Source organism: Euprymna scolopes, chromosome 7 (genome assembly GCF_053919585.1).
Source record: "Euprymna scolopes isolate OS-2025 chromosome 7, ASM5391958v1, whole genome shotgun sequence".
NCBI lineage: Eukaryota > Metazoa > Mollusca > Cephalopoda > Sepiida > Sepiolidae > Euprymna > Euprymna scolopes.
The window spans coordinates 36,489,600-36,502,398 of NC_136488.1; the positions used below are offsets into that span (position 1 = coordinate 36,489,600).

The 12,799-nt window shown below is 31.4% G+C and overlaps 1 protein-coding gene across 2 annotated transcripts in view; it reads left to right on the forward strand.

Moving 5' to 3' along the window:
* LOC145279676 (uncharacterized) overlaps positions 1 to 11,584 on the forward strand; it is a 29,661-nt gene extending 18,077 nt beyond the window's left edge. The window contains exons 8-12 of one of the 2 annotated variants that reach the window (XM_080130940.1): positions 1,696 to 2,839; positions 5,502 to 5,574; positions 6,243 to 6,345; positions 8,424 to 8,571; positions 10,632 to 11,584. In XM_080130940.1, the coding sequence (XP_079987066.1) occupies positions 1,696 to 2,839; positions 5,502 to 5,574; positions 6,243 to 6,345; positions 8,424 to 8,571; positions 10,632 to 10,816 (1,653 nt within the window). In that variant the 3' untranslated portion in view covers positions 10,817 to 11,584. Of the gene's footprint in view, positions 1 to 1,695; positions 2,840 to 5,501; positions 5,575 to 6,242; positions 6,346 to 8,423; positions 8,572 to 10,631 lie in introns of those variants that run through there. The other variant, XM_080130942.1, reaches the window with a different exon arrangement.
* Positions 11,585 to 12,799: the final 1,215 nt, after the last annotated feature.

Here is a 12,799-nt window from a genome sequence, read left to right on the forward strand (position 1 = left end):
TATAGCGGATAAATGTCTGGCATCTGGTAGGATCCTTCATCCCCAGAAGGGAAAATTGGAAATAAAAATAATTTGGGATAATTTTGCACCTTTTGAAAATTTCAAGAGATTTTTTTCTTTGTCTTTTATTATCTCCATTTGCATAAATAGTTTTTATAATAGAAATTTCCAGCTTCCTGTGGGCAGTGGCTTTTACTTCTTTTTTTAACCCTTTCATAACTCTACACTCTTTGAGTTATCGTTATGCAAGATTTGGTTAAATATCATTCAATAGTTTCTAAAAAAGAGATGTTGTGAGCCTGTCCCTGTTTTATCGTTATTTTCATGGCAAGTGCTCGTCTGAGCTCCAATCTATGGTCCTCCTTGGCTTGACTTTCACGAAAAACACTCATCTAGTTGAAATCGCTATCAATAATTTTCCTCACTCTTTATCTGTGCCTAAACCTAAACATAGATTCCATGAATAAAGCTTCTTTCTTAGAACTGCATGCTTGTGGAACTCTGTTCCGTTTTCCTGCTTTCCAACTGACTACAATATGATTGTCTTCAGGTCCAATGTGAACAAATTCTTCATTAAGTAATCCAATTTATCAAATTTCCATTACTAACGATTACTATGACATGTTCCCCTTGATCATTGTACACTCATTAACTCTTATCTTCAAGTGGCTTCCTGGCCTTGATAAGTGGTGACTCCTTTGTAAAAAAAAAAAAGTCTGTACCAGAAAGACAGACAGACACATCATTTTATTTTTAGAGACATACTAGCAGGGAGACTCGATGTCCGGGATTGAATGATGTTCCACCCTCCCATACTTTTATTGTCATCGAAATCAGTGAAATCGCCCATTTTTTTTTTTATCAAATTGACTGATTACCGATTGTAGTTTGGGAACCCCTCCCCAGTGTACAGGAGGAAGCTTCACAAGCCTCCCCACCGTGATGTTGTCCACAATACATTGTAGTCTACATTGCACTATAGAAAATCTACTGTTGATTTTATAAAATTATCTGTAAATAATGGCTTCACTTAAAGTTTAAAATGCAAAAGTCAAGTATCATGGTTCAATTGTGCTCTAAAAAGAAACATTTATTTCGAACGTGTCCTTGTCTCATCAAAGAATCAGTTGCTTATTTTATGAAACTATTTTTACATAATGACTCGAATAAAAGTTAAACATACCAAAGTCAAATATCATGGTTCAATTCTAATCTAAAAAGTATTATTCCTTTCAAACACATCCCTGTTTTATAAAAGACTCTACAGTTGATTTTATAGGCTGAGCCTTTCTGCTTGTGTGGTGATAAAACTTCTCAATTAACTTGTTATGTTAGATTGTATAAAAGTGTTAATTTTGGTCAAACTCAGACCTCTTTCTTTAATCGGATTTTTTCAATTATCGATTTTCAATACTTACTAGATGCATTCTGATACAAAACCTACAGAAGAACACTCCCAGATACATCAAGAATCATCGTGTGAAATTTAAAAAAAATCGGCCTAGCCATTTCCAAGTCCATAGGAAACACACACACACAAAGTTTCTTTTATATAATAGTAGAGATAGAGGTTTTTTATTTAGTTATACTTTTTATTATCATTTTATATTTTTTTTTATTATTTCTTTTCTATTTATTTGTTATTTTAGTAATATTATTTTTATTACTTATTATTTTATTTATTTATTTTGTCAGGGATCCCCAGAAGAGAATGCTAATCAAAATCCGCCCAGTATGCGTGCAAAGAATACCAAACCATCTCCTACTGCTCCTTTACTAAACGTCCCTGAAACATGTTTTCCTGATACCTGTGCTACGGAGACAACTGATAAAAAATCTGTAGAATCAAATGAGCTTACGGTAATCCCAGATACATTGGCACTATTCAATCCTTGGGATTCTGATTTCGAAACGGATCAGGATAATTCTGATGGTGCTGAAGAAACTGTAGATAAATGCTTAGTTGTTGAAAGCCCATGCAATAAGTCAAACATATTGAGCGATACGGATTTGGTTCGAGTAGCATCTGGCGAATCTTCCAAAAATATTACGATTCAAAAAAAAAACGATTCCATTCCAAAAGCCGCATTTTCCGATAAAGAAATTTGTGAAAAATCAAATAGTTGTCCAACAAGTCCTGTCGTGTCTGAACCATCAGAAAAGCTAAATGATTCTGATAAAACTGTGACATCTCGCAAGTCTGTTCTGTCTGATTTGGGAAATACTTTCAAATCACCCACAAAATCGCCACTACGTAAAAAGCGCAAACAGTCCTCAAATGAAAATTTTAGTCCAACAAAAAAAGATGAAAAGCCAGAAAAGAAAATGGAGACGAATGAAAATGAGACGACTTCTCTTCTGCAGTTTGTTCAGAATGGACAAAATGTAAAACGGCTTTCTTTTGAAGAGAAGAAATTCAGCCGGCGTAGCCGAAGTCGAGAGAATAATAAGGCAGAGAATTGTGAGTTTGATGCTGACCAAACTCTGCCGCCAGAAAACTGGGGAAATGAAACGCTGATAAGTGATTCTGAAATTGAACATAAAGAAAATATGTCCGTTGATGCTGATGACGGAGATGCTTTGATTTGGCAGACCGCCTCCGAGCCAGTCTTCAACAGTCTCCGGAAAACAGAAATGACACAAATGAATGGAAGTTTAGCTCCAAGTATGCAAATGACTCAGTTTCTGGAAGAGAATGAAGGTTGCACTGAAGCTGAAAACTGTCAAGGCAAGAAATTGAAAGAAAAATCAGATATCATGGAAGTGGAGAGCTGTTCACAGACGTTTCCGAGTAGAAGTTATAAGTTTGGAGCAGTAGCAAAAAGTCCGGCATTAACAGGTAAACAAAAATTTACTTTTTATCTTTAACTAACCAGTTAAGCAACTGTCATAGAAGTTGGAAAACTCCAAAGTAACATCAGTCCTTCTCCACCTATCACAGCATTGCTTCTCGTTATGTTAGAGTTCTTGTTTTTAGAATTAAAGAATGTCAGATCAGCTAAAATACGATTAGGAACTGTATAACCCTTGTTTTACTTTAAACTATTCATGCAAGCACTTTTACAGATAGTATCCATCAAAACTGAAGATATGGTGCCTGTCCAGAATACCCCTCATGAAAAAACAAAAATAAGGAAAGAGGTGTATGATATACATATCTGTAATGCAATGAAAATATAATTTTCCAAAAATGACATTAATTTATCATGTAGTTTTATTTTTAAATAAGAAAATCAAATTTTATGAGTAACTAAAATAAATGGTCATCTTGTCCACCGTTTTGTAAACAAGCTGAAATCAATAAAGGGAAATAACTCAATTCAAGCTTGCAAGATTTATGTTGGAATGCCTACAAAATCTCATTAATTCTTTTCTTGATAAAAAATAAAACTACTGAATCAATTTATGATTTTTGGAATATGATATTTTTGTTTCATCATAGGTTTTCTTTATTTTTGTTTTTTAATTGAATTCTGAACAAGAACATTTTTTTTATTATTTTTTTTCTTTTTATCCTTTATTTACCCAGATCCAAAGGACATCAGTCATTGGCTGAAAAAATTGAATTGAAGTGGATTAGGGTTAGAGAGGGTGGTTATTTTTTATCTACTTTTGGCAAAACTTACTGTTGTTTTTTTTAATGATTATTGAGAGTACTGTTAGCTTTTGATGTCACATCAAATAATTCTTGTGAGGCAACTGCTAAATATTTGCTAGGATCTGTGAATAAAATGAACTTATTTCTGGATTTTTTTTAGATAAGGATTGATAATTTGGATTCTCATCTTTAGTGCTATTCTCACGTTTCGGCCAATGTAATCACTGACCTTCTTCAGTCAAACTCTGGAATCTTTCTGTTGAACTCGGAAATCTGCACCAAATTTTCAGTAGAACCCTTTGTGTAATCTACGGAGGTAGTATGCTCTTGTTCCGTCAGCCATTACTAGTCTTAAATAATTTGCAGTTGTATTTTTAGTATCCCTCATACTGAGGATTGAACCTTCACCCTCCAGAAGAGTGTCACTTAGAACTGCATTTTACTTAGCATTTTATCCTTGTGAGATCCCCGAGTTTGACAAGATACACAAGAAGGTCGGAGGGTACATTGGCCAAAACTAGCACGCAAGATGAGATTAGTAGTCCAAATAATAAAATAAACTTGTATGTTAATAACATTGATGACAGACTTGTTTTGAATGTGACATAGTTTTGGTTGCAGATAATCATGAAATCTCCATTGTGTAATGAGACAAGTAAAGCATGAGTTATTTCCCTCTGTGATTACTATTATATGAATAAAATTAATTACAAGTGAGAGGAGTATAGAAATTTATGAAAAAATTCCAATTTCCACCAATTTTGGAGACATTGTTCAATTTTTTAATGGTCTGACCAGAGTTTTCATGTATTTCTTTCATAAAAAAAAATATTAATCCTCACTTTTGCTTAAGTTTGAGCTAAAGATATAATGAAGGAAATTTTTTTATTTGTATAATTTTTTTTTTTTTTAGAATTTTCGGCACTTGTTCTCCACTTTCCATGAAATAACCAAATTAAAGAAAATTATTTATGATGTACATATCTGTGATGGAAAAATATTGTTGCTAAAAATCACATAAATTGATCAAGTAGTTTTATTTTTAATCATTTTAAAATGAATTTCAGTTTTTCCAATGTAATGTTAAGAATGGCTTTTAAAAATTTTGCAAATTTGAATTATTTGGAGTTATCTCCCTTGTTCCTTCAAACTATTTTCGAGATGGCATCACAAGATTGTTGCTTGTAGTTTAACCATAAAAATTGGTTATCTTATTTAAAAATAAAACTACTAGATCAATTTATATGATTTTTGGTATATGATCTTTTCTTTCCATCACTGGTACATGCATAATACACATTTTTCTTTCATTTTTTTTTTTTTTTTTTTTTTCATGGGTGTTCGGGACCATCACCGAGATTTCTTTTAAAAAGTCATTTTTCTGCTTTCATGGTCATATAATTAATCTAATAGATCAATTTTGAGAAAATCAAAAGTTATGGACAGTAACAAAAACTTTTTCTTTTTTCAATAATTGAAAAATATTATTCATTCTCCAGGGGTCAACTGGGCTATTTTCCCGGGAGGGTGGGGAGTCAGTGTTATTAGGTACTAATTTGGGAAAAAAATGCTGACTAATTCCTGTCTGTATGTCCAGTTAGAGATGAATGGGCTGGGCAAAGTTGAAAGATGGTGTTGAGGAAAGTGAGAGGAAAAATAAGGAGAGGGAAAAGAGAGACAGATAGGTAGAGGTAGAGAGATATAAGTTTTAATAGAAATATGTTTTAATAGAAATATGTTACACTTTAGCACAGGATAACACTAGGTGACCTTGCTAATATCAAATAAAGATAAATTTATATTCCTTCTTTTTTTTTTTCATTTGCTGAGAAATATTGGTATAATTACTAATTTTATTTTTATTTTTATTTTTTTTTTATTTGTGTGTCATCCTCTCTGGAAGCTGTGGAAGATGTTGTAGCTGTAAAACCAGAGCAAAAAATAACCGAAGAAAGCTTTTGTGACAGCTTTGATCAGTAAGAAGAATTCTTCTCTCTTATCACAAAAAAACATTTAGGTTCTTGTCTAGAATCTCTCCTATTTTAACAAACAAAAATAAAGAAAAACTTATATGATGTACATAGCCGTGATGGAACAAAAATATCATATTCCAAAAATCATGTCAATTGATTAAGTAGTTTTATTTTTAAATAAGAAAATTAAATTTTATGAGTATTTAAAGAGCGGTTGTCTTCTCCATCATTTTGAATACAATCTATAAAAAAGTGTGTGGGGAGGGGTAACTCAATAAGTCAAACTTGCAAGATTTATGTTTACAAATTTGCATTAATAGATTTAAAGTGATTTTCCCTATTAAAATAAAACTAATTTACATGATTTTGGGAATATGATATTTTCGTTTTGTTACAGGTACATACATTATACAGCTTTTTCTTTATTTTTGATTTTTAATATAGAGGGAATTCTGAACAAGCGCCAACATTTATCTGTTTTGCTTTCAATTCAATTTAGGATGATTTAATTTATCTTCATTTTTTTTTTTTTTTTTTTTTTTAAGATGTGAAAAATTTAACAAAAATAATTTTACATTTGAAATTTAAAATAACTACAGTAATTGATTTTTTTAAGAGATATAGATATCTATACATTTTTATCAAGTAGGCTTTTTCGTTTCCTTAAACAGTGTCCCTAAGAAGAAAGAAATCGGCTATGCATATCACTCAGTTGTACGAAAGAAAGCAGAACGCAGAAGACTCAATGGTTATACGTGTCGTGAATGTGCTGAGGTATAATCTCTTATTTATTTATTTTTTTTGTTTTTCAACACAATTTTTCAATCAAATCCATAAGACAAATTCAATGATTGGAGACTAATGTTTGTTTTAAAGATATATAGAGCTCTAATAAGATTTTGTAGAACATATTGCAGTCAGGTTTAGACATGTAAGTTGGAATAAATATTGAGATTGGGAAGCATACAAAGAGTGAGAAAACTACAGAGAAAAATTATTAGGATTAACTACTTTACTAGAATGAAGAATGAGAAATGATTTAATCAAAACTTTCTAAATAAATAATAACATTTCAAAATATGATGGGCATTTTTTAATATTTTCTGGGTGGGTTATCGTCAAAACACAAATTTTAAAAACCAAATCTATTAACAACAATTTTTTGTTTTGCTAGTATAATACATTTTTGGACAAGTTGCCAGACTAAATTAAGTACAGCCATAGTGTAGGACATTGTGGAATGAAAATGGATGAATTCAGAAATAATGTTAAAAAAAAAAGAAATTAACCCTTTATGGCCTCGTTAAACTAATTTGTTCAATTGTAAAATGGATATAATGGTATAAATAAAGTGGGAATTGATTCAAACACGCCTTGTATATATTAGTTCAGAATCTGGATAGATGCTAGATACCTCCAGATTGCAACCGTCCATTGCTTACATTCAGCATGCCACCATCCATCTCAGAAAGTGGAGAATTTTGTTTGTTGTCAATAACACACATTTTTTTTCAAGCACTATAGATAATAATCAAGGTAAATTTATGAAATGCAAAAATTCTCAGTGGTAGTTTAACTATTGAACTTCATAATAAAAGATTTATAGTGAAAAAGTTTTAAAATCATAGTATTATTACCCTTTAAACTAACTGACATTAACAATAAATATTTTTTAATCATCTACATCATAATTCCAGTCATAAAGGGTTAAAATGACATTTTTGGAAATTATCAGCTGAAATATTTAACAAAAATTAATCTGTATATTTAAATATATAGTAATTAACATACTCATATCTTTTTTTCAATATGAGAAAAGCTCCCCAATGAGGCCCTCCTCAGGCCCCTGGGAGGGGGGGGGGTAATTGCTCCCTCAGGTTGATCACGTTACAATTTTATCAACTTGCATGAAAAGAGCTATATAAAAGATGCTTAAAACCGTTTAAATTATGCAAATACCATTAGTAGTTCAAAAGTTATGAGAATTTTAAGTGCCAAAATTTAGGCTTTTCCGTGGACATTTTTTTTTTTAGAAAAAGTGGGCTAAATTATGGACCTCAACATTTCAAGAAATTTGGTAATTTCGCCACCATTTATTTATTTTTCAAGCTATTCTCATGAAACTTAGCAGTCTTATGTAAAATTGTGTGCTCTTTCTGATTATGCAGTCAAATCTGATGTATCTCCTTACCATAAGCCATGAATTATAAATTCAGATGTACAAATTTCATATTTATTTTAAACTGGTGCATGGCATCATACAGTGCGTATCTATTTTTGAACAAAACGAAGTATTATAGTGGTATTTGTTAATTGTTAAATTTGTTCAACGTGCACTCTGCTTCAAGAGATGTAACTTCACTTAACTGAATGCCTAATGCATGAGCAGTTTACAGACCGTGCTAAAATAAAAACCTTATTTAGAAAGCCATACTTAACATGGGAAGGGGAGTAAATTTTTTTTAACTGTTTTGTACTTTCATCTAACAATTTAATAAACAAAAAATACCATAAAATTTGAATTCAATATGAAAATACTATTTAAAAAATAGCATGGTACATAAGCGACACAAACACCTAAAAATTTAGATTTGGATCATTTTTTTATATTAATTGCACAAGACAAGTTTCTTTGAATTTTTATCTATAAAATTATTAGCAATTTTTTACAATTTAATTATCATTCAATGTCAAAATAGACCACTGAAGAAAAGAACCTGGAAAAGCTGACAAAAAAAAAAGACTTGATCAAGGTAGGTAACTCTGGTTCAAGGAAAATAAAACATAGACTCCAGTATTTGCAAACATAAATAGCTGATGAGGAAGTATTTAATTGTGTATTCTTCTTGCAGTATTACAAAGCAAAAGGATTGACTGAAGAGGAAATCCGTCTACAAGTCGGGGACTGTTCCCGGCACCGGGCCAAGTATGAAGCTCCCCAGACACCAGAACATTTCTGGTCTGTTGGCTTTCCTGATACAATGGAATGTGAAAACAGAGGTCAGTTATTGTTTCTGAATTTTTGAGATGATGTTTGATTATTCATATTATTTGGATTCTTTGGACTATTGTTTTCATCTTGAGTGTTATTTTCACGTTTCAGTCGACATAACCTACTTTCTTCAGGTGTATTTTGTCAAGCTCAGGAATCTGCACGGAATTTCGAATAGAACCCTATTTATTTAATTCATGGAGGCAGTATGCTCTCGTTCTGTCAGCCATGACTGGGTAGAAGTCCTAAGTAATTCACAATAGTATTTTGCGTATCGCCTGCATTAAAGATTGAATCTTCAACCTCCAGAAGAGTGTAATTTACAACTGAATTTTACCAAATACTCTATCCACTATGCCACGAGTTTTTTTGTTTTTTTAAATATCTTTTTTCTTTGTTTTTTTTTTCATATCTGGAAATGGCATTTTGATTAATTGATGACTACAAATGATTATAAAATATTTTAAATATTAATTTATTGACTTTCATGGCAATCATTAGTCAATCTGTTTTATCTGTTCCTTTTAACTATCATTTCCTTTTTCAGGTGACCATAATAATATGTCTCTCTCTCTCACCGTTTGAACTCAACTATTTCAAAAATACACTCTCCTTAGTCTCTCGCCTTCTCTCATTCAGAAAATCACGGCTGCAAATATTTCACTCCCCTTGCAACATTGATATTACCTCTTCCTCTACCATCAATCGATTGAGTTTGAGAGATTATTAATTTAGATTAAGTTTGTTGTATTCTTTTTATACTCCGCCTCCACCGTGCAGACTGAGGTGTACTTTTCTCAGCCTTCTGCTTGTTTGAATTATAGTTTTTAACGAGTTGTATTTACAAATTAATGCCTTTGAATTTTATGTCTTAAATGACATGATCACATAATCTAAATTTGCCAAACTGGTGCAGCTACAAATGAAAAACAAATTTTATTAACACACCATGAATTACTACTGAGTGAGCAATAAAAATTCACACTCTGAATTTAAAAAAAAACATTTGGGGGTTAATGTATTTTTCCTTTATTTTTTGTACGACTGTTTTGTCCTTGGATATTTTAACCTACTGTCGGCACACATAGTTTTGTGTTTACTTTTAATGACCTTCCAGCTTTATTTTCTTTAAACCATCGAATTTAATTGAAAGAATGCAGCAAATCCCCTCGCCTCTGAATAAACAAAAATAATGAAAATTCTTTATAGTTTATGTACCTGTGATGGAAGGAAAATATTGTATTCCAAAAATCACGTAAATTGATCAAGAATTTTTTTTGTTTTGTTTTTTTAATTCATGGCTAAATATCGATTGATGATATCTCAACATTACTTTTCAGGGTAAGGCAAATAATTTCAAATAATTAAAACTTTTGCAAGATTTTGGAAAGCCATTCTTACCATCAGGAGGGGCACATTGGAAAAATTCCAGTTCACTTTAAAATGATTTTCTTTATAAAAATAAAACTACTAGATCAATTTACGTGATTTTTGGTGTATGGTATATTTTTTCTGTCACGGGTACATGCATCAAAGATTTCTCTTTATTTTTGTGCTTTCTTGGAGGTGGAGCAATATGGACTAGCACCAAAAGAGCAAGTGTATCAAAATTGTGTGGATAATAAAAGGTAAAATAAATATGAAACTCTTATTATTTTTAATTTATTTTCAACATCATGAAATATTTGTTTTCATTAATTATTAACTGAAAACAAAAAAAAAAAAAAATTGTACAATGCATACCTAAAATGGCACCCAAGAATGTCTACCCCAAGGAGATTACTCCAACCTGTATTTTTCCTTAATTTACTATAGAATTCCAATAGGGTGTACAATTTTTAAATGATTTATTGAAAATTAACTGATGTTTTATGGATTGCTTGTGGTGTCTATATCTTTTGCTAATTTAAAAACTAGATGACAATCGATATTTCAACATAAGCAATACACAAGTTGTGACAGGATTTGAACTCTTGCTTGTTGTTTCCGCAAACCCATGCCCCCGCCCCCCAAAAAACTTGTTACAATCAGTAAATGCATGCATGCATTATTTTATCTTCCGTCGTAGGTTACTTTGTTAAAGATGACTCCAAATCTCCAGTCTCAAAGCAGTTTCGAAGACGCAGACGGTTGCAACAATCAAAAACAGCGGTCGACAAAGAAGATCCAAAGCAGAAAAAAGAAGCAGATGAAGAGATTGGAATGACGCAGATGCTAGAATATTTGTCTGCAGAAAGCGGTGATGAGGATTGATGCCAACGTTTGTGTACAAAAGTTATTCAATCATTTCATTTTTATAGAATCGTTCGGTTTTATTTGTTTCCATCAGCAAGAATAATTTAATTTGAATGTTAATCATACAAGGGATGTTCCAAAAGTAATACCTCCTATTTTTTTTATCTCAGCCAAATAAATCAGAGAGGATTGCAAATTACATTATTATGATGACTGAACTTATGCATTCATGACTTGAACGTTTCATCTCTCTGTTGTAGATATTAATGGTGTGAGACTCTAAAATAGCAAACCATCTCATGAATGTGTGTCAGAAACAGAGATGCATCATTGAATTTTTCCATGTAGAAAAAATTGAACCGATCAACATTCACTGTCACCTGCAATGCAGTTGATGTCAGCACAGTTAAGAGATGGGTTTGTTGATTTTAGAGTGGTGACAGAGATGTGAGTGATTAACTGTGTCCCAGACCCCCATGCTCAGCCTCCACCCCATTGCTATATATAGAAAAATAAATTCTGGAGCACAAAAGGTTGTTTGTTTTTATGGTACCACTCCCATCTTGATAGCTTTTCAAGTTTTTTTTTGTTTTTTTAGTCAAAAAATCAGATGCACTACTTTTGGAACATCACTTGTATTTGCTATTTTTATTTAAATCCATTAAAAACAAAATGAAAAGAAAAATTGTTAAAAATAGAAAATTTCCATTTAAAATTTTCAAAACTGAAATCATGTTACAAAATTAATTTGTTACTATTTTTCTATTAAATATCAAATATAAATTTTATTTTTGTTTGTTTTTTTTTTTAGTGTATTACTAATCTGATTTGTCTACAAAAAGAAAATACATATTTAACTTTATTTATTTAGCAAAATAAGTTTCAGTTAAAACAATATACAATATTATAAAATAATATAAATTCAAAATAGTTTGTTTTTTTTAACTAATGGATCATCGCTCATTAAGATCAAAAACCACTCAAAACCAGGAAAGGATGCATCTGACACCTTTAATTATAACCCCATAGCACTAACAAGCTGTGTGTGCAAGACAATAAAGAGAATGGTAAACACTAGACTAATTTGATTTCTTGAAACTAATAAAATAATAACCAACTTTCAATGCGGCTTCCGAAAACATAGGAGCACTAAAAATCACTTAATACAATTGGAAACTTTTATCAGAAATGCATTTATACAAAAAAAAACAAAAAAAAACATATCACTGCTATTTTCTTTGATCTTGAAAAGGCTTATGATACCACATGGAGGTATGGTATTATGGAAGATCTCAAAGACACTGGACTGAAAGGAAAACTATCCATCTTCATCAACAACTTTATCAACAATAGACTATTAATGTCCATGTAGGAATATGCCTCTAGGATATCAAGAAACAGGAAACGAGAATCCCACAGGGAAATATTTTGTCTGTAACCTTATTTAACCTAAAAATTAACAATATCGTTGGATGCATAAACCAAGACGTGGAATGTTCAATGATTTCCTAATTGTGTACAGCTCAACGCATATCCACATAATTGAGTGTTAACTTCAACAATGCATTGACAAAATAAAAAAAATGAACACTTGAGAATGGATTAAAATTTTCCACTAACAAAACAAAATGCATATACTTTTTCAGCTTAGAAAACTGTACCCAGATCCTCTTAAAATTGGATGATACCCAGATTCCTGTTGTAGATGAACATAAATTATTAGGGTTAATATTAGACAAAAGACTTACATTTATCCCTCACATCAAACACCTTAAAAATAAATGTAACAAAACTCTCCAGCTAATGTGAGTTATTGCCCACACAAACTAGGGAGCAGACAAACGAACCCTTTTGAAATTATATAGATCATGAGTGCGATCAAAACTAGATTATGGCAGCTTCATTTACGGTGCCACTAGAAAGTCATACATAAAGACATTAGACACCATTCAACATCAGGGACTCAGGCTTGTACTGGGAGTCTTCTGAACTTCCCCGATT